Source organism: Colossoma macropomum, unplaced genomic scaffold, assembly GCF_904425465.1.
Source record: "Colossoma macropomum unplaced genomic scaffold, Colossoma_macropomum, whole genome shotgun sequence".
NCBI classification, from domain to species: domain Eukaryota; kingdom Metazoa; phylum Chordata; class Actinopteri; order Characiformes; family Serrasalmidae; genus Colossoma; species Colossoma macropomum.
In genome coordinates, this window is record NW_023494806.1 from 11,522,935 (window position 1) to 11,544,396 (window position 21,462).

The 21,462-nt window shown below is 38.8% G+C and overlaps 4 protein-coding genes across 4 annotated transcripts; 3 read left to right on the forward strand and 1 right to left on the reverse strand.

Moving 5' to 3' along the window:
* Positions 1-932: 932 nt before the first annotated feature.
* On the reverse strand, positions 933-5,208 carry fam78aa (family with sequence similarity 78 member Aa). The gene is made up of 2 exons (XM_036599123.1): positions 4,144-5,208; positions 933-3,035 (listed from the first exon to the last, which is right to left on the reverse strand). The coding sequence occupies exons 1-2, from the start codon at positions 4,401-4,403 to the stop codon at positions 2,507-2,509; spliced, it is 789 nt and encodes a 262-aa protein (XP_036455016.1). The 5' UTR covers positions 4,404-5,208; the 3' UTR covers positions 933-2,506.
* A 2,462-nt stretch (positions 5,209-7,670) lies between these two features.
* Positions 7,671-13,407, forward strand: plpp7a (phospholipid phosphatase 7a (inactive)). Its single transcript, XM_036599002.1, has 2 exons — positions 7,671-8,289; positions 10,571-13,407. Exons 1-2 carry the CDS (start codon positions 7,815-7,817, stop codon positions 10,957-10,959), a joined length of 864 nt encoding a protein of 287 aa, XP_036454895.1. The 5' UTR covers positions 7,671-7,814; the 3' UTR covers positions 10,960-13,407.
* Positions 13,408-15,579: 2,172 nt separating this feature from the next.
* Positions 15,580-18,052, forward strand: edf1 (endothelial differentiation-related factor 1). The gene is made up of 5 exons (XM_036597999.1): positions 15,580-15,814; positions 16,093-16,144; positions 16,257-16,417; positions 17,436-17,529; positions 17,660-18,052. Exons 1-5 carry the CDS (start codon positions 15,740-15,742, stop codon positions 17,719-17,721), a joined length of 444 nt encoding a protein of 147 aa, XP_036453892.1. The 5' UTR covers positions 15,580-15,739; the 3' UTR covers positions 17,722-18,052.
* Positions 18,053-18,178: 126 nt separating this feature from the next.
* On the forward strand, positions 18,179-21,453 carry LOC118826924 (putative uncharacterized protein BRD3OS). The gene has a single exon (XM_036598000.1). The coding sequence runs from the start codon at positions 19,775-19,777 to the stop codon at positions 20,021-20,023; it is 249 nt and encodes an 82-aa protein (XP_036453893.1). The 5' UTR covers positions 18,179-19,774; the 3' UTR covers positions 20,024-21,453.
* Positions 21,454-21,462: the final 9 nt, after the last annotated feature.

Sequence of the window (21,462 nt, forward strand, 5' to 3'; positions counted from 1 at the left end):
GGTCACTCAGTCCCCATTGAGATGATGCTCTTACCCTGCGACCATCACCACGAGTACAGATTCACGTGCATGGGAGTAATCATGACCTTCCACAGGATGTGGACAATCAAGAGGCTTTAGATGGTGTAGAAGATTTAGATGGTGGCAGAATCTGGGCAAAAACTTTTGAAAGTTAAGGGGGACTTTGCAGGCTGTAAAGTTCAACCTTAAAATTAACGGTGGTGAAAAGGGTTCTTTGGAGCAATGTCACAGAACCCCTTTTGGTTCCCTAAACCAGCAGTTCTCAAACTGGGGGCCACAGGGGAGTCCTAAGGGGGCCTTAAAAAAATCTCAGACATTGTGTATCTGCTTAGTTAAATGTGCTTTGGCAACTTTGGCATGATAAAAAACAGGTTTCACTTTATTTGGATCGTCCCCTTTAGATTATCTACAGATGTTCAAATTGTTAACAAACTGTCTGTTGAAACTTTTAGGTTAGGATTTGGACCAGGGTTAGGGTTGGGTTTAGGTTTTGGGTTGAGGTTAAGGTTAGGGTTAGGATTAGAGCCAGTTTTAGAGTTAAAGACAATTATGATCAATTTAGTAGACATTTAGTTGAATGTAACTTGAAAATAAATTAAGAATCTACAAAGCATCTAAAGTGGACTATCCAAATAAAGTGTTACCCACTAAGTGTTTTTCTATGAGACATTCTGGATATTGATTCTTGATATAACTTATTATGGAATCACCTGCAGCTGAGTTCATCATCAAAAATGCCTTCCTAAATTGTCAGAAACCTGTAGAATAAAAGCATCATAATAAAATAATCTTCTACATGTATCTGCTGCTAAATTGGTTTCATATTATTGAAAACCGAACTGATTCCAAAAAAACTGATTAATTGTTACAATTTCCAAAAGGATAAATAAACAGACAAGTATAAGCAGGGAAAAATATAAAAAAATCGAATTATTGTTTATTTGAATCATCCATCCATCTTGATGACTGTCCGCATTGACAAAAACATGATGAAGTACCTGAAATGTTTGTGTTCTCAAAAACCTCCAGTACAGACCTGAGCACATTTTGTGAGATGCTCACCAAAATGAAGATGCTTCATATCACCACATACTTATAAATAAAAGACAAGTGAGCACCTTCTCAGCTTAAAATTAGGCCACTCCTAGATCCAACTAATAAAACATAACACATATTCTTCTGCACCACACCAGTGTAAACTGAACATAAAGTTCTAAATATTACTATTCATTCTGTCATACACAGTTCAATGTCACATGCACAAAATGACATGCATACCAAAAAAAATGCTTCATTATTGAACATAAGGCAAAACATCAATGCAGAGTGAGGTTTATCTAAGGCCACAATATGTGCTTTTGCTGCACATATTTTTGTTTGAGAATACTGCTTAATGGCTTAACATTTACACATTAAATTCAAATCTTTGGGGTCTAAACACTTTTCTGGGACACTTTTTAAACACATCACAGTGTTTAGTTGAGCTGTTCCACTTTCTGAAAACAAATACACACCAAAAAAACACCCCTGTTAAAAGATGAGTTTTATATCTAATCATAATCAATAATAAGGTATTAAACGCTAATTTTTACCTGCTGTTACAGTCTCAAATAGGGAAACAAAGCAATTAGCTATGAGAGGAAGTGCATTACTGTGATTTTATCACAAGGAAGGGGTGTTATTACTCTCTTACATATGATAAAAACACTGTAATGCATGTCAAGTGGCTTAGTGCTTTTATAAAATACATGTTTTCAAACCTTTGCCTTAAATTCATTTTTTCAAACTAAATTACCATTGCAATGATGATGCTCATTTCCACTAGCCCCTATATGAGATTTTTGTGCCACACATTTGTTTTTCACACTCTGTTTAACGTTGATCAAGGCAAATCTAACCAAAAACACAGACATTTGAAGCATGTAAGCCATCCAGACAGCATATTCTTCACTTTTATATTGCAGTATTACAGTGAATCTCAATTCAGAGCCTAACACTGAATAATAATGCAGTAGTGAATTAACCTGTTAGCTACCTTTTAGCCTGTTTAGCCTGCTACATTTTATATTAGTTGTTAAGAAAATAAGTGGCCCTATAGTTTAACCAAACCAGGTTCTTACTTCATCTATCAATATAATCTATAGCAGGATAACAGTCCATTCAGAGCACATTATTTAGCATTCATACAGAATATAATTTGCGGTCATAAGTGTGTGGATAATGAGTATTTTGCAACAGCTTCAAAACCGGCTCAGCCAATCAGATTTTAGGACTGAATCTGTTTTACAGCAGTTCAGCTAAACACTGTTATGTGTTTAAAGACTGTGACACTGTGATGTGTTTAAAGACAGTGACAGAAGTGTTAAAAACTTACACATTTGAATTTGTGGTGTAAATCACTGGCTCTGTTCAATTTTAAAACTATCCGTTCTAAAACATTCAAGTGCTATCTAATGATCTTTGTACACTTCCATGACCATCTGAGTCAAGACTTAGGTTGGATAACCACAACAGGCTCCCCTTTTTTAGGCCTCCAAATTAGCACCTGAGCATCATTGGCATTGGGCTTGACCAAGGCATTAGGTGGGATAGGCTCATTCTTGGCCAGGATCTCCGGCTGTTCCTGAGTGAGAGGCTCCAGCAGACGGGCTCTCTGACCGAGAGGCTTCTGTGAGTCCACCTCGATATTGAGCCGCATCCTCCAGCGGATGGTCCTGAGCAGCACCATCTCGGCCGTGGTTTCGTTCATGGCCACTAGCCAAGTGGTAAAGCGCTGGTCCCTCCGGATGGAGCTGAGGAGCGGGGGACTGCTGGTGGTACCTGTGGGGACACTCCAGGTCACGCTGGGGCTGAAGTTGTCATTCATGCTGATGGTGAGGGTGGTGCTCCTCTTGGTGGGCCCCACGATGGTGTACATCTCAGTAGTGCAGCCATACCATGGGTAGTTCACACCGTCTGAGTCGCTGATGGCCTGGATGCGTCCATCTCTCAGCTCAGGAAGCTCCCAGCTTGATCTACGGAAGCAAAGCTTACTTAGATAAGTGGAACCTGTAAAGAGCAACCATCAACAATCTTCTTCAAGGACACATTTCCTTCATCAACTGTTCTTATCCTTCTTTTTCATTTCTGCTTCCCTTATTCTATGAAGTGGCTAGCGTCTCTATTGATCAGACTCAATTAGTCAAATGTATGCAATCACATATATGATGGCTATGAACGTAATAAATCCTTACTCTTAAAAACAGACAGTCTGTGCATAAATACAAAACCTGGACTACTTGGACAAAGGTCATCTATTGTGAAGGCCAATCTGATAATCAAGGAAAAGATGAATGAACACATTTGGCTGGAACAAAAACAGGGATATTTCCTTCAGCGCCGATGCTAGAAAAGACAGACTTTTTGTCCTACTTGGGGTGTGCTCAACTTCTCTGCCATTAAGGAAACAATCCCAGGAAATTGGAGCATAAACATCACTAACATCCTGAGTGACCAGTCTTGTGAAAGTCCCTTAAAGCTATGAGCTGCATGAAACCCGCTAGAGAGTGCATTGTTTAACAGAAGGCCCTATTTCTATAGAATTTTATTACTTAAAGAGCACGCTTTAAGCAATGTACTTGGTCCTTTTCATTATTTATTATTAACTTCTAACGAGAGATGGTTTGCATTTTTAGTTTAATCTTTATCCTTACTAACAGACTAAATTGTGGATAATGTAATTTTGAGTTTATCGGAGGTTTACTACATGAACTACAAGCTAATCATTTCTCAAGAGATTAGAAATAAAATAATCTGTTTGCATATGGAAGGGAAAGTCAACAGAAAATATGTGAAAAAACAGGAGCTTCAAAAAATATTAAAAGATAAAAGAGAAAATCGGACTCCTAACAACCATGCATGACTTGGTAGATCACCAAATCTTACTATCAGATAAATGCATCCTCTGGAAAACGAAAGTGTGCTTTTGGGCCATCAAAAAAAATCATACTTCTTATAAATAGAACATCAATAAGGCGCACTTACTATTATAACTTAATATATTATTATACTACTACTATATATACTTCTTAATATTATTTATTATTAAATGACCTATTCTTACATCAGTCTTTTCATACTCACATTCCTTCCTCGCCATAGCAATTGAAGAAATCCATTTGGTTGCATGCCTGGACCCAGCCCACAGTCCAGATCTCTTTGCAGACCACTGGTGGCACCTGCACCTGTGCGGTAGCTCTAAAGTAGGGTGTGCGGTACCGCAGCACCACACTGGATGACTCATCGATGACAGTAGGGTTAGAGTCAATAGAGGTGTTCAGTTCAAGGACTGTGAAGTTTTCATAAAATTTCGGCCTTGGTCGCACACTCTGTATGCAGCCCATGGTGGTGGTGATGATCAAAACTATAAGCACCCATCAGTCTTAAAATGAAGCAGCTCTCACGCTACTATAAAACATAATACTCTTTACCATGTGATTAACCAAATGTGGAAGGTGTTTACGCACAAGTACCAAGAGCACTAGATTAGTGCTAGAAAGTGTGCTACACACGAGGTAGGCTACAATTCAGTGGATCTTGACCGGTTTGGCAGTCAAATGCAATGACACTTCTGTTGCAGTACTAAAGCTTAGCAGTCCCATGGTCAATATCCCATATCTACACCAGGAATCATAAGCTCCAAAGACCAAAATAGCATACGTGCAAGAACTAAACGCCAGCTTCCACGAATCTACATACTTAATAAATATGCAATTATGACAACAGGAGCAGAAAAGACGGTGTCAGCTCATATGTACATCTAGTAAATAATAAATGACATACATGCAAATGCCCAAGTAACACCTGTTACACGGGCTCCAGTAGTAAGGCATAACGGCCAATAACTGCAGCACGAGTATTCAGCTCTAGTCAACACTGAATTCCGCCGCTCTCAGCTGCGAGTCCACAAATACGGCGATGACAGATGATAAAGTCAGTATCGCGCTGTAAAATGTACATCCATTCACTTTATTCCCGGCTCGACATCTCCGCTTTATCTTCTGGCTCGTGAGAAAGTGACAGTTTCTCGCGTGAATAAATTTTCTGGCGTGAATAAATTCTCTCCTCCTTTCTCGTCATGTCTGAGGGATTTAAAATCCGAGACTAGTCGTGGTACCTTGGCTCGCCCTAGTCCTATTATAGGCGTGTAATGCAATACTTCAGCTGCTGGGTTTTATTTTTTCTCTCCAAGCGGCTTAGAATTAGACTTCCCCTCTTGAGGCCCCAATGCATCTTGGGTAGTGTAGTTCCGAAGCGGTACAGCGTCTCAACTAGTTAAAGCTGAATTTTTTCAGACTTTCTGTATTATTTAACCGTTAAGATGTAAGTAATTCAGAGTTGTTTGATTTGATTGATTTGAAATGCTCTGCTCTTGAGACGCTTTCCGTATCAAAATTTTTCACAGTTGTAGTGATAAGAACCAGATGTCAGAAGTAATTGATGCGTCTAAAAGGTACATTACAGAAAACTACTACTCGAAATGGCTACAAAGACACCGATTGATGTCTGAGGCATTGTTTTACAATGGTTTGAGAGAAGCTTTTGGCCTAAAACACGTGTTTAAAATCCATTCATGGCAAAGAGGTATACATGCAGGGCATTTTAAGGCAAAATGGCACCCACAGAAAACAGTTTTTCAGGTGAATTCTTGCTTTCCATTATCAACATTATAGATAAAAGTTCAGAAGATGTAGGTTTGAACATGTAGGTCCGCTGGTGGTTTTTGATAGTAAATTAAGTGGCTTTATTTGCATTTTAGACAACTTGACACCTGGTTCAAATCACCACCACTGTAAAGAAATCTTGGTCTGTAAGTTTCTCCACATTGAATCTTTTCACATCAAACCACTCTAAATGACTTTGTTTACATCTCAACCATTAAGTTATGCGGAAACTTAGAAAAATCAGTGGAATTCCCCTCTCAAGGCCACTCCACCTGCTAGCACCTCACGATAATGGAAATGTTTGTTACACTACCTATTTAAGATTTTACAACCCTAAATAATTAGTATATATTATTTTGCAGGTTGTGAATGGCCTGAAAGTGGTTACCATAGAAGAGCTGCATTATGAAATAAGAGGGATATAAATAAACATCAGAGCTCTCTGCGTAGTTTTGGTGGAAGCTAACTGGTGAGATATGTTGTTAAGAAATTGAATCTTTCTGTGAGTCATGGGTGAACAATTGTGTCGGCATCTATATGAGGGATCTACTAAAGATTTTAGGGGGGTTTGTTCACCACAGCCCCCCCTGCTCCAATAGATAGTTAGCTGTACCCCTGACTAAAACATATAACTCTACTGAAGTGCTGAATTCTGATTCTATGCACAAGCTGAGCTTAGTTCTAGAAGACAATTATGCAGTGTACTCAGCAGGCATCCATAAAAGTCTGCTAGTATAGAATTTTGATTTATACATCATGAACATGTATTTTTACATCATTCTGCATATTGGATAGCAGGACACCCTGAAAATATAATGTAATGTGAAAAGATAAATCAAATATACAAATAAATTAATGTATTTGGATCATTCTACCAAATTGCTTCAAAGTCAGAGCTGAAAACATATTTCTGACTGTTAACTGACACAGACTTTAGACCAAAATCCTTCTGCTTTGAGTGACCCTATACCTTAAATATGTTTATTTAATTAAAATAAATTATTAAACATTCCATTTTGTCACTACCAAAACATTCAGAACACTACTGGAACTTTTCTGTTGACAATTTTAGCTAATTTTGAGCATAACTCAAAAAAGCTAGCCAGTAAATGACTAGAAAACACTGCTTTGAACAGCTGTACACATATTAAATCATAATATTTTTTAATAAAACACAAAAACTTTAACAGCTCACCATGTGGCCATGAGGGGACAAGGATGGGGTCTATTCTAAAATGCAGGGGTGTGGCTAAATAAGGCTCCGCCTATGAACTAAAACTCTTTGCGTTCCGGTAGTGACATGAAAACATTTTAGTATTTTATCATTTAAAAATTAAACTCAGGATGAATCGAAAAAATAAATGTAATTCACTTTAAAACAACAAGATCTTAAAAAACACAAGTATTAAGTAAAAGGTATAATTTTCCAAGTCGAAATTACGGATTACGGTTTGGGACAACCACCAATAGAAAGAACCCTATAAATGATCATTTCGTATTCGTATTTAGCTTATTACTCTCTCTATTATCTCCATTAATGACGCGTTTAAATAGGTCATAACATACTCCTTGTAAACATCTAACGCCGGAATACTTAATTGTACTTAATTATACTTAAATTCTTAAACGTCTGAATACTTAGTTGTTATTTAAGTATTATTAAGTAGAATGGTTCATACTGAAAAGAGCTTTTTTTGTATGTTACACTGTGTATTTTATTCAATTTACCCATTAAATCGTGTCATTTTTTCACTGTATGTTTTTGACGATACCTGCCAGCTTCTGCTTTTCTAGCAAAGCTGCACAGCGCAATAAGAGTATGTCATTATAGTCTATGAAGAAAAAACTTTCTCTGGCTGCGAGCGCAGTGTTAAACAGCCATGTGGTCGCTCTTCATAAAGCCAGTCAGTTGCCGTGTCTACGTCTATTTATAGACTGGAACTGGAATAGAAACTCGCAAGTGTTACAACAGGGCAATACGTGACCTGGGAACGGACATGGTGGAGCGCTCACCGCCACCGCGCGCCAAGAACAAAATAGAGGGACAGTGAATTCAGGTAAAGAGTGGACGACGTGCTTTAGAGAGCCACCATGCCCACGACTCGAGCGAGGGCGAGGAACGTGCTGAACAGGCCCGAGTTCATGTCCCTTCACCACCAGCCTGCGCGGAGCGCGGGCGCTGAGGCTCGCGCTGGTGCGCGCAGGCCGTCGTACAAAGCCCAGCAGCAGCAGCAGCAGCACGCGGGCCAGGGCTGCGAGCACGCGCAGCAGCAGGACGCGGCTGAGAACGGCAGGGAGCGGAGGGAGTACCCGGAGGAGGACTGCATGCAGCTCAACCCGTCCTTCAAGGGCATCGCCATGAACTCCCTCCTGGCCATCGACATCAGCGTGTCCAAGCGGCTCGGCGTGTGCGCGCACACCACGTCGTCGTGGGGCAACATGCGCGCCATAGTCAAGCTGCTCGCGCTCACCGGCCACGGCATCCCGTGGATTTTGGGCACCCTCGTGTGCCTCACGAGAAGCAACACGCTGGCCGGACAGGAGGTCCTCGTGAACTTGCTGCTGGGTGAGTTTTTTGCTCTTTGGAGCATAACTCAGCAAAATCCAACCCTTTTGGATTCACTCGCAGGAGTGTTTATTTGGGTCAGTAAGCTGAACGCTGGGTGTCAATTCCACACTGTGAGAGTCATTTCAGCACGGGAGTAAAGTGTTAGACAGCAGTGGGGCGGAGCGATTTTGAGGTTCGATACGATTTTCCGAATCTGAGGCCAATATTCGACCGAATTATCGATATTTTATGTGTTACACATGCCTTGTTTCTCCTGTATAGTATACCATACTGTACACTTTGCATCCACTGGTTTTAAGAACAAAACAAAAGTAAAATGCTGCAAAGTAGCATTTCTTTGTGAAAAACAGGGACACAAAACATTTTCATGATACGTGATAAGTATTACAGTGTTTTGTTTTGAGATTTGATAAGTTGGTACAGAAAAAAGAAACCTACAGAAAAAAAGTAGTGCCAGTTTTAAACTATCAAAAACTATGAATGCAGTGTTTTTTTTTCCCAGAATTTCACATACAGCACTAAATCAAATTAAACAGGGCTTATTATGCTTTATTTGTAATGACATGCAGTTGGTCACTGTTCTTTAAGTAATGATGGCTTCCACAATATGCTTAGAAAAGCTTATTTTGACGTGGCTTATCACAATAATAATAAATACCGTCATATCGCTCACCCTTAACAGGGATCTTATCATATTATAAAATAGCTATAAACAATACAAAATAGACAGGATGCTACCAAATATCTACTTTTGATCAGTGATGTTGATTTCCATGAAGGACGACAAACAAGAAACGCTCTGTGGAGAGTAGACATGCCAATAGAATGATACACTCTTTTGTTCTTTTTTCAGTTTTTTGATATTGTATGGAAAATGTTACGCGCTTATCCAGCTGTCCCACCTCTTGATAAAACTTGCAACTAAAACCCCTCTCTGTGAACTTTACAGCTCTGATAGGAGAGCTTATGTTATTTGTCTTGATTAGAAAACTCTTGCTAAGTATTTAAAACACAAGAAATTAATCAGAAACATATATTAAGCAGCTGCTTTCATGTGCAGCAGCTGTAAATGAATTTTGCTATCAAAATGACCAATAGCTAAGCACCATTGGGCATCATCAATAACCTGGAGTAAGGGTGTCTTTGTGTCTGTGTGTTTTGGTAGTGCATGGTCAAAGTGTTAAGATGTGTTCTTATTGTATCCTCACAGAAGAGTTTTTTTTTGGCCAGCAGGATGCTGCTAGGTTTGTAGGTCAGTAGCTAGGGGAATACAGGAGGATCCATTTCGTGTTATCTGACTGACTGATACATGTGAATCTCTATTGCACTGATTAGTTTGGTTGCCAAGTATTTGCAAGTCCAAAAATATGAGTTTTATCTGGTTTTGTTTCATTTTTTTATTGCAATTATTGACAAGTCCCTCCTACACTCTAAAAAGTAAAGAAGCCACAGAGTAACCACTTTTGGCTCTCTAAAAAACCTTTCAGTGGATGATTCTTTAAATAACTCTTTTGGTAAAAGAGATGTGAGCGTGAGGAACCTTTAGTTTGAAGAGCTGTCACATGACATAAATGTTTATACCAGTTAAATTGTACATCGTGGACTAGATTTTTTAGGAATATTTCAGAATGGAATTTGTCATTTCTGTAATGGTCCAATAACACATTTTTTTTGTTGTTGCTCCGTCTGGAGTCAAGTTATGACATTTGTTTAGTTTTATTTACCAAAAACAATTCATTTTTACATGACCATCCAACTTCTCATTATCACTTAGAATTAAACTGATGTTTTTATCACCTTGATTGATTGAAATATGTAAATGACCTCTGTTCTGATTGGCTGATGTTGCTTCCAGAGGCAGTTTTGAACTCTGTAGTGATTGATGCAACAGAGGACAGGCAATATTTTTGTGCTGCATCACTCAGCCTACCGCTTAGTGGCTGAGCTGTTGTTGATCCTAGACACTTGCATTTTACAATAATAGCACTTACAGTTGACCAGGGCAGATCTAGCAAGGCAGAAATTTCCCAAACTGACATGTAGCAAAAGTGGCATCCTATGTCAGCGCCACATTTAAAGTCACTGAGCTGTTTATTTCGACCCATTATACTGCCAGTGCTTGTCTATGGGGATTGCATGTTGTTAGCAAAACCTTTTTCCATGTTATGGGTCCTTTAATCAGTTTTACCTACACTTTTTACCTTCTGTGTCAAAATTAGTCTCTCGTGTCTCATGTGTGATACTGAACACACAGTAAAACCTCTCTTGTCACTTGCAGCCCTCTTACTGGACGTGATGACTGTGGCGGGCATGCAGAAGTTGGTGAAGCGCAAAGGGCCCTGGGAGATGTCCCCGAGTTTCCTGGACTACCTGGCCATGGACGTCTACTCCTTCCCAGCAGCCCACGCGAGCCGGGCAGTCATGGTGGCCAAGTTCTTGTTGGCGCACTTGGTGCTGGCGGTTCCTCTGCGCATTCTGCTGGTGCTGTGGGCTTTTCTGGTGGGCATGTCGCGCGTAATGCTGGGCCGCCACCACCTCTCAGATGTAGGATGTGGCGTCGCTTTGGGATTTCTCCATTACAGTCTGGTGGAGATGGTGTGGTTGTCTTCCGGCACTTGTCAGACTCTTATCTCCATCGGCACTCTCAACTGGAGCCCCTTCTATTGATCAATGTGTGATACCTGCAGCCTCCAGAACTTTTGAATCAGGATAAATTCCCTCTGCTCACACTGCGGAATTAAAGTGGAAAACACATATGCACATATTCTGAGAGAAACTGAAGGTCTTAGGTAGTTTTAAAGCTTGAATTCGGCATTTTTTTTCATTTCTGCCAAAGCTGTATAACATGATAGAGGCATCTGAGAAGCACACAGTGTGGACATTTGCTATTTGCCAAATAGCAATGCCCATGCAAAGAATTTCACTGTTGTACATTGTTAAAAGCCAAAAATGGTCTATGTATAGCGTAGATAAGCTAATTTGATTTGCATTTGTTTTTAACTGCTGTGGGAGAGCGACGTTGCTCAGGGATTTTTGTAACAGCAACATACTGTGCCATGAAAAAACTTGTTTTATTTTGAAATTGGATATCCTTTGAGAAAAAAACACACTCGCCGGATATTGATGCTAAGTCAAAAAAATAATGATGGAAACTTTCAGAAGGCCTGCAGCTGAGTTTAACTTCCTTTCTCTTTTTATTTTTTGCCATGTACAACACATACTGACTTAGTGTTCCTAAGATTTACTCATGACATTTAAAGCACTTTGATAATTGCTCTGAAAAACAGTGTTGTTTTTTTCCAGACATGCCATTTGTACTATGATTGTTTGCCTTAGCTGTGAAAGTAAAGACGTGACGCCTCCAGAGATGAAAAAGTCCCTCTAATAAATCTGACACTGATGAAGGCTAATCATTATAAACACTGGTACTGTATATGTTGTATACTAAGGCTGCACAATATAGCGTTTGTTGCAGAAGTGTACAGTATGCAGATGAGCCTCTATCCAGTGACTGATTGTTTCATTGTGTTTTGTGAGATGCTCTTTTGGATGAATCAAGGCATTTGCATAATCCAACAAATAACTTAGCTCAAAAACAGAACAGTCTTTAACCGTGTCACATTAAAGGTTCCTTAATGTGTTTTCAGTGTATTGGAAGATATATCATAATCGCACCGTCCATTAATACAGTTTGCAATATGGTGTTTTGTCCATATCATGCAGCCAAAACTAGAATACTGACCTACTGCTTTTAAAAAAGTTTTCTAATTGTCTGCGTAATTAATTTGTTAACATGTAAACAAAGTCACTCAGAGTGGTTAGATGTGAAATGCTCTATTCTTACTGTGTTAGAACTATTCACAGTGGTGGTGTTAGGAGCCATACAACCCAAGAATGCCTCTAAAAGCTCCCTCACAGAAAGTTATTGCTTGAAAAGGCTAAAAATATGATGCCTGATGCCTCAGTCACTGTTTTACAATAGAATCAAGAAGGTTTTGGTCTAAAACTTATTTTTTAAAATACATTCATGGCAGAGAGGTACATAAAGAGTCTTGTTAGACAAAATAGTCCCTTCATATTTATTTCAGATTTACCGCTATTTTACAATTATTAACATTGCATATTAAACTCAGATTACACCAGTGGGTTCACTGTCGGTTTTGGAAAGTAAATAAAATGGCTGTATTTGTATTGTAGACATTGTGACCCCTGGTTCCCATCACCATCACTATGGAAAAATCTGAGTCATTATATGAGTCATATCAAACCACTCCAAATGACTTTGTTTACATCTCAAATTAAATTATGCAGAAATTTTGAAAAATCAGCAGAATTCCCCTTTTATCCTCCTGTAAACACAACCTTTTTTTGCCTTTCAAACATTGCTATATTTTTCACAACCTGAAATATCATGATGTGACTTTTGTCAATATTGTTGAGCCCAGTTGTATACATATAACAGTACTGAACTGATAAATCAGGCTAAATATGTTCATTATGCTGACAATACGTTTGCTTGCAAAAGTTTGGGCACTCCTGGAATTACATTTTGTTGATTTTCTAATTGAAAATAAGTAAACACAACCTGTACAGAGACACACTTCTGCACTGTTTAATGCACAATTGTTGTTTATTCACTGAATTTAACTGTATTAGATATAAACATGAAATCTGTCTTGTGCAAAAGTTATGGCACATTTTATATTTTATGTTTTTTTTTTTCCCCAATATGCAAATGAATAGAAAATGTGCATTAAATTTGGCAGAAACGTGTCATATTGGAGTTCCCTGTTGAGGATGTGTTAACACCAGGGGTGTTCAAGCTTTTGCATACGACTGTCTGTCTTCAGGAATTACAAGATATGAGTTCTAGAGGCTTTATACCAAGTAAGACGATTGTGTGTTTGTACGTGATAAAGAGAAAGAAAATGTGAGACAATGAGAGAGAGAGAAAGCATCTTTTTTCTTTAAATTCTTTATTTAGCAAACTGACTTAAATCTAAATGAATCATGTTTTATGGTGAGATTAGAAAACAGGAGCTAAAAAGTTAAAAAAAGTGCAAAACATGAACAAATGAGGACTGAATGTGAATAAAGTCTGGTACAGAACCATCAGTTATGCTGTAATGTCATCTTACTTGCCGCTTGTATTTGTCACTTTGCCTTGTCAAATCCTGTGATTAGAAAAGGAAGATTTATTGGCACAAACATTTACTCAAAACGTTTATTCTGCATCACCTCTGACATCTTCATAACTCAGTCATACCGTTTACGTCTAAGTCCATGAAAGTAACACAAAACCTCAGGTCATGTGCAGCGACACTCAAAGGCAGAGACATGTCTGCTGAGCCCCTAACTGTAGTGCTGCACATTCCCCCAGCTGTCTTTGTCAGTCTCTGCCCCCTCTCTCTCTCTACAGCGGTGATCAGATAACCCTGCCGGAGCGAGCCCCTGAGTCAGCAAGCTATAAATACAAAGAGTCGGGCAGTGGGGCCATGCCATGTTCTTTTGGAGCTTGCTCTTCTGGTCACCACAACCTCAGTGAACAGTGCTCAGTACTACCCCTACTCATTAGAGGAAGGGGATCAATACTGAAATATCAGTACTTATGATCCTGTTTCCTTCTAAGAATCAATTCTTACATAAAATACTGATACTAAGTGATTTCTTTAGGCATGAATCTGAATATATGGATTTTTAATGAAAGTGAATTTTTTCTGGTGAAAAAGTAAAAGAGACTTTTTATTTTTCTCTTCTGATCCTCACACACACAATACATACAATAATTTAGGGTTGTTTTACTTTACTTAAAGTCACTTATTCAGCAGTTTATTTAACATTTATGCAAAAACTTTCAAATCTAAATTTAACATTTATACATTCTCCCTATAGGAATCACATAAAATCCCCTTTTTTAAGTGCACAAGAAGGTGTTAAAGACTATTGATTGTGGCGCAGTGGGTAGTGCTGTCAACTAACAGGAAGAAGGGCCTGTGTTCGATTCACTGGCTGGGCGCCGAGGGCCCTTTCTGTGTGGAGTTTGCATGTTCTCCCTGTGTCTGTGTTTCCTCCGGGTACTCTGGTTTCCTCCCACTGTCCAAAGACATGCAGTCAGGCTAACTGGATGTACTGAAATTGCCCCTAGATGTGAGTGTGTATGTCTGTGTGTCTGCCCTGAGGTGAACTGGTGACCTGTTCAGGGTGTTTCCTGCCTTCTGCCCAATGAGTGTGGGACCCATTACCCAGGAGGATAAGCAGCTTAGATAATGTGTGGGATAATGGTATTGGGATCAAGATATTATTCTTGATATTGAAAAAAAAAAAAACTCAGTGGTATTCCTGATCCATACAAGGGTCATTCCATGAACTGCGCACCAGTGGAGTCCACAGTATTATAATGCTATTCAGAGTTTATCAAGCTTCAATATAACAATATAACAATATATATAGATAAGGTCATAACTAACGAAGTGTATTTTTAATTGCAAATGTTTGTAATATAGATAGTCACCAAAGTACATATTTGAAATTCAACCTAAAAACATTTATTTCAAGCTGAAAATGTAGTTAAAAATGTATTAATGTATCTGTCTTTTTTCCACCTTGTCACACCAGCTTGTTTAGCCATAAAAATAATATTCTGTCACATTTTCAGCATTGATAATTTGTTTTTTCTCCACCCATTAAGCATAATGCCCAGTCCGTCAGACAAAAATAAACAGAGAAAATAGTATTTATTATTATTATTGTTGTTGTTATTGTTATTGTTGTAGTTATTGTTATTTTGCCACATTCACTAAAAAGTCAAATAATTAATTATTTAAAAATGCTAAAATTTGCACAAAAATGTAATATTTGTTTGGGGTAAGACTGAAATATGAAACAGAAAATAAGGGGAACAAAAAAAAAAACGAAAAAGAAATCATGAAAAAATGAAAAGGAAAAATCACATGGGCATATCGTGGGAGTTACTCACTCATCATTTTTTGGGTAATAAACAGTATCACCTGGTAGTGGAAGTGAAGCAGGAGTCCTAAATACAAGCCTAAACTGGCGAAATGTTCCGTTAACACGATTCGTGTCATCCAAACCAGTCCACCTATTATTTTGACACGTCTGCGTTCAAAACCGCACACTGCCCTACTTAAACGGCATGTGAAAATAGCGCACCATCATTAGAAGAACATTCACTAGAACTGTAGGTGTAGTGTAGTAGTGTGCGGTTTGGACGCACCCAGCGCCTCCCTCCGCTGCCACATACAGACGCTTGACGTCTGACTTACGTAATTTTCGTATTTCCCTGTCCAGCGTAGTGAACAACGAGGCTCCAAAGTCTACTCAAACACATACACACTCGGGGACATACAGTTTTCTTAAGTTCAGCGCTCTTCCAGCCTGTTTATCTGAGATACATAATCTGCTGTTAAGCCAAAGAGTCTTCGAAAACATGGCAGAGAGTGACTGGGACACAGTGACTGTGCTGAGGAAGAAGGGATCCGCGGCTCAGTCCAAGTCCAAACAGGTTGATAGCTAACCTAGCTACAGCTAGCAAGTTTATTTTGCCAGCTAGCCATGTACCACATGTAGCTATTTCTCTCATTTTTGGCAGCTGCTAGGCCTTTGCAGTTGTTTATTTGATGTTTAATAGCTAATGTCTGTTAGTTCTGCTAAGTTTGCGAGTAATTTTTAGCTACAGCCCACCGAATTTTCTAGTAACTACGCACAAGTCCGCTATGTAGTTAGCTAACGCTAACCTAGCTAGCTAGCTAACCAAACATCTGATGAAATGTTTGCTCGCAGGCTGTAATTGCCGCCCAGAGACGAGGGGAGGATGTTGAGACTACAAAGAAGTGTAAGACACGTGCTTTTCATGTGATTGTTGTAAAGTAAAAATACGTTATATACTGCTCGATCTGTTATCTGTTATCACCCTTCTGTCGCTTTAAAGTCTGCGCTCTTTACAGGGGCTGCTGGGCAGAATAAGCAGCATGTTGTAACCAAGAACACAGCCAAACTGGACAGAGAAACAGAGGAGCTCCATCATGAACGAGTAACTCTGGAAGTGGGCAAAGTCATTCAGAAGGGCCGGCAGGACAAGGGCTTAACTCAGAAGGACCTGGCCACGGTAAGCATTCATACAGGATAGCATATGGAAATAAGGGTGAGATTCACTACGGAGGTCCAGAGAGGCCATGAGGTATATGAGGATAACAAAAGTCGTTTTCTTGAACGCAATCTTGAATCTCAAGAAAACAACTTTTATCTTGAGGTCACAAGATTAAATAAGCTATGATCTTGAGAAAACACCTTTTATCTTGAGATCACTAGATAAAGAAGTCTTGATCTCAAGATAGCAGTCCAGAAAATTATAACTACCCCATGGCCTCTCTAGACTTCTGTAGTTCACTAATAAACGATAAGTATAATTTTCTGCCGTTTTCAGTCTTTGGCTGGGATATGAATTCATGGTAGTGCTGGGCTGATATTGATAAAACACCACAGTATTTTCCAAATATATCACAGTGTCACACAATATTGAAGTTTGCATTCAGAAATGTAATGATCCTCTGCTTCTAGAGTGTGGCTACTATATATTAAAACACTGGCTAACAAACTGGACATGGCTTGTTTTGATCAATCTGTTTTCTTCTGTTGTGCTTCTCTCAACATTACACCAAAGGAACCTTACACAGTAATATAAATGGTATCCCCATTTCCAGAAAGGAATATATATATATTTTTTCATTTTTATTAGATTAAAAAAAAAACAGGAAATAATAAAAAAAAAAACTAAAAACAGACCACTTGGAAACACAAACATGGCATCTGTAAAAACATTAATAGTCATGGATATAATGCTATATATTATGTGTGAAGTACATCTGTAACAACATATCAAAAATGGAAAAGCAAATGTGTGAAATTTCACAATATATCGGTATAGAGAGTATATTGCTCAGCACTGTATTGCACCTTACTGTGGTACCTTATATGAGATGTGAAAGGCTGGTGGAAGTTTCAAACACTTAAGTGACTGACTAAAGAAACAAAAGACTCCTTCAGGCATTTTCAAAGCACCTCACCCAATTACTACATCAGTATAATGTTTGATAGACATATAAATGTAAATTTGTTTTCTTTAGAAAATTAATGAGAAGCCTCAAGTAATCGCAGATTATGAAGCTGGGAAGGCCATCCCCAACAATCAAGTAATGGGAAAGATTGAGAGGGCCATCGGTGAGATTTCATCCTTTATCCTTTGGGCAGATTTTTTTTTTGTTTTTTGAGCTATGAAATATTGCTCCACAAGTTGGTGTATATTATATGTCTGGTTGTTCATTGTCCAATGTTTTGTGGCAAATTGCAGGACTTAAACTGCGAGGAAAAGACATTGGCCTGCCCCTTGATGCAGGGCCCAAGAAGAAATGAGCAAAAAATCCTCGAAATCCACCACTTAGCCTACAGAATCCCCTCACTTTTCAGGCCTTGTAGTCAGTCTTCACATGCTGCTCATTATTCCCTTCCTCCTAACAGTAATAAAAACTAATTTTTCCAGTGGTGGACCAAATGTCACTATATTGACAATTTAAGAATGAAAATCATGTTTCTTTTCTTGCATAGTTTTATGGAGTGCTGCATCACTTGAGAACACTGCTTTTTTTAGTTTTTGAAGACTGAACTGAACTGTCATGTGTTCTTTACATTTTCATGATTTTATGCTTGCTCTCAACTTGAAATAAAACAGATTTTTTGCATTTGACCTAATTGCAAAGTGTAGAGATTTGTTTTCTTTGACAAGAAGTTTCAGGTAGAATTAAACATAGATGTCATTTTACTGAGATTTGCGTTAGGTAGAAAAATCGGAAATGATAACTTAGGAACATTTCGAGGAGTCTTATTTTTATTTTTATTTTTTAAACAAAAATACAGGACTTTTTTTTTTTGTACTTTCATTGCATATAAATGTTTTCACACCTGTGCTTCTGGCTAATTGAAATGCAGTAATTGTGTTGTACAGAGACCAAATCTGCTGTTGTGATGAATAAGAGAACAAGCCTACTTCTCAGGAAATGCATTTATTTCACGTAATATTTTTGGAATTTCACACATTTACTGTTATTGCATTTTAATGCATTTTCCCAAAAAGTTCATAGTCAGTTTAACATTCATGAATGCAAGCTATTTTAAGTCTCATGGTATCATAAATTCAGTTTGAACATGTAAAAAATGCCACTAGCACTTGTAAAAAATACATGAGAGAACAATATGAAAAAAAGACAACTATGTATTACATTAGTAAAAATTGTTACTAAACGCAAGAATTGAATTTTTGCATGTAAGAAATAAATCTTTGTACATTTTTTACAAGGCTTATTTTAATTTAACAAAATGCAGTTTTACTTGTAAAAGTAATTGTTAAAGCTTAATTCATTCTGTTCATTCAGTTAAAATGAAGTGGGAAAAGCCATCATTTCTTTTTAGAGAGAACTGAAATCTTACATACTGTAATGTCATTCTTATGTACTAGTAAAAGTTGAACTTTGACATAATTTTGTACTAGTACTGATAACATTTTAAGTTACGCATTCAAGTTTAGTTTCTGATAGTAACATTTGGAAGCTGAAACGCTTTTCTACAATCCGCTCTGAGTGAGAAACGTTCACACACTCCCGGAACCAAGAATCAGCTCCACATTCCAGACGGACACAGTGGGATCTGCGCGCTGTTGCCACAGGCAGCGCTTGGCGTTGTTGTGCTGCGCGTCTTTCGCTGCTTTTAGCTCCCAGCTGTTCCGTCTAAAATCAGCCGTATAGAAAGGATGGAATATCGGGCTTCTAAAGCCCTGCACTGCGCTCCGCTTCTTTAGGAGCCATACCTCGAAGACGTTTTCTATATATATATATATAACTACAACTCGCGGGCGTAATAACGTTACATGTCTGACTAGCTAGCTACCGTTAGCTGGCGAGCATGGACGGAATTTCTTCGAGACGTTAACGCTGCTCCCCGCGAGTCCATCTGTTTCGAGGATCGACTGAGTGAACATTTCTCTCAACAAGAGGAAAGAAACGTTATGAAGCGGCTGTCTTGGAGTAAATCGCCATTAAATTGCTGACTTATTTGCACTGGGTGTTCACGCGACCCTCTTTTAATGAAAAGCAAACTATCTGAAAGACATAAATCCGTCGACGAACTACGCCAAGCTGGATTTGAGGCTCACAGACAACAGTCCAGTTGAAATACCAGGACAAAACTAACGCACAGCATTGTGCTTCTGAGAGGACAATCGATTAAATTCTCACTATCTGAGCTACAAAACAACACACATCTACAGTTATTTAGGAGCCACTGAATGTTTCTGTCAGCCAAAACAATGAAACAGTGTGGTCGTAAACACAATGTCGTGATCGAGCCCAGGAGGACGTCCTGAGATGTTTGACCAAGAGGAGGACTGCAGCTGTTTCGCCACCGAGGGTCTATAATGACGGAGAGATGTCCTTTAGCCGAGAAGGCGATGTCAGAGGGCTTTGCTCGGCTCAGGTTCAGAGACACTTCCCTGCTAATCTGGCAGCAGCAGCAGCTGGAGCTCGAAAAGGCGCCGCCGTCTAACTACCTGAGCCGCAGCCAGAGCAGTTGGTACAGCCGCTACGGCAACCAGGCGGTCGTGGTGCGGGACAGAAACACACTAAGAGACCCCGAAAGTGGCTCCCGAGTTTGCTCTGTTATGTAACAGTATTACAGATTTTTTTATTACACTAATCCCCGTCTAGATTGTGATCTGTGTTTATAGGGTTGCTTCATATTTTGTAGACAGTGAACAAGCACACCTGGCGGATCTCTTAGGGGTGTAGCGATACACATTTTCAGTGTCGATACAATTTTCACTTCTGAGGTCAAAATTCGTATTTTATGGTAATTTTTTTTTACCTTTTACATACTGTATGGAAATTGTTACAACCTTAGTAGCCCAGGTATTAAAGGGGAATTAAATCACAATGATACATTATAGAGAAACTTAATGAATTACTTTACAATGGTGGTGGTAGTTATAATGTAGCGTAGGCCATCAGCCAAGACGTTTGTCCAGATTTTGCTTTAGTTTTAAGAGTTATGAGGGCCACAAACGCTAATGTTGCTAACAAACACTAGAAGTAAATGGTCACCCAAATCCTTTATGTAAATACAACCCTGAAACTCCTGTCCACCTACTCCAACTACCTTCAGGTCTCCAGTAAGGTTGCTCAGACTTGTCGATGTGGTTTAGGAGACAGTGTGACTTACTGTTAGCTACTTAAAAAAAATGAACAAAACTAAAAAATTGCTGTGTGTCGCATTACAGTGAAGGTTTGTTTAAGTCATACTGTGCCCTAAATCACATTGAGAAGGATGCATGACCTTAATGAAGAGGTGGAAGAGCCTTGAGAGATGTTTTGGGGATGTATTTACTGCAAAGATTTGACTTACTGTGAACCATAAAAAATGAGCAACACTTCATGTCACTGAACATAGCAGGGACGCATGTTGAAGGTTTGTTCAGGCAGCCATAATAATGACCTGGATGCTGTTTGAACATGTTGAGAGAAGTTTTAGGGATGTATTTACAGAAACATTTCAGTGACTACTGACTTCTGGTGTTCGTTAACAATTTTAGCCTTGCAGCTCCGAAACTAAAGAAGCTAAATTTGGACACCAAACATGTCTTGGCTGAACATCTACTTTCTGGGGCAAGTGGAAAACAGCCAAACCAGTAGTTATAATGCTTCAGACGTCTGGTTCCTATCACCACCACTGTGCACAATTCTTACTGTGTATTTTTGTCTGTAACAGAATTTCACATCAAACGTCTTTGAATGACTTTGTTTACTTCTTAACCATTTAATTATGCAGACATTTTTCAAAATCAGTGGATTTCCCGTTTAAAGTTCCAGTACGTATGACATTTTAACTGGCTGTTTGCACTTATTGTAGTGCTGTAAGATCCTGGATGAGAGCTGGCTTCACAGTCAAAATAATGAACTTTAGCTTGAAATGAATGTGAAATTTGAATAGACATCAGCGGTACTTTTTGGCAGCTGTGTTTCATGACCTTAATGCAGTATTTAACCCAATATAAGTATTGGACACCCTCAATATATGAAATAAAAGTATCTAGTGAGTGAACAGACACCA

Bases quoted from the DNA above. Each gene is read 5' to 3' on its own strand.
- LOC118826924 (XM_036598000.1), top strand. From the start codon at position 19,775: ATGACGGAGAGATGTCCTTTAGCCGAGAAGGCGATGTCAGAGGGCTTT.
- edf1 (XM_036597999.1), top strand. From the start codon at position 15,740: ATGGCAGAGAGTGACTGGGACACAGTGACTGTGCTGAGGAAGAAGGGA. The intron at 16,418-17,435 runs GTAAGCATTCAT...TGTTTTCTTTAG, and splicing joins CTCAGAAGGACCTGGCCACG to AAAATTAATGAGAAGCCTCA. The intron at 17,530-17,659 runs GTGAGATTTCAT...GGCAAATTGCAG, and splicing joins AAAGATTGAGAGGGCCATCG to GACTTAAACTGCGAGGAAAA.
- plpp7a (XM_036599002.1), top strand. From the start codon at position 7,815: ATGCCCACGACTCGAGCGAGGGCGAGGAACGTGCTGAACAGGCCCGAG. The intron at 8,290-10,570 runs GTGAGTTTTTTG...TGTCACTTGCAG, and splicing joins CCTCGTGAACTTGCTGCTGG to CCCTCTTACTGGACGTGATG.
- fam78aa (XM_036599123.1), bottom strand. From the start codon at position 4,403: ATGGGCTGCATACAGAGTGTGCGACCAAGGCCGAAATTTTATGAAAAC. The intron at 3,036-4,143 runs GTGAGTATGAAA...TTGCTTCCGTAG, and splicing joins TGCTATGGCGAGGAAGGAAT to ATCAAGCTGGGAGCTTCCTG.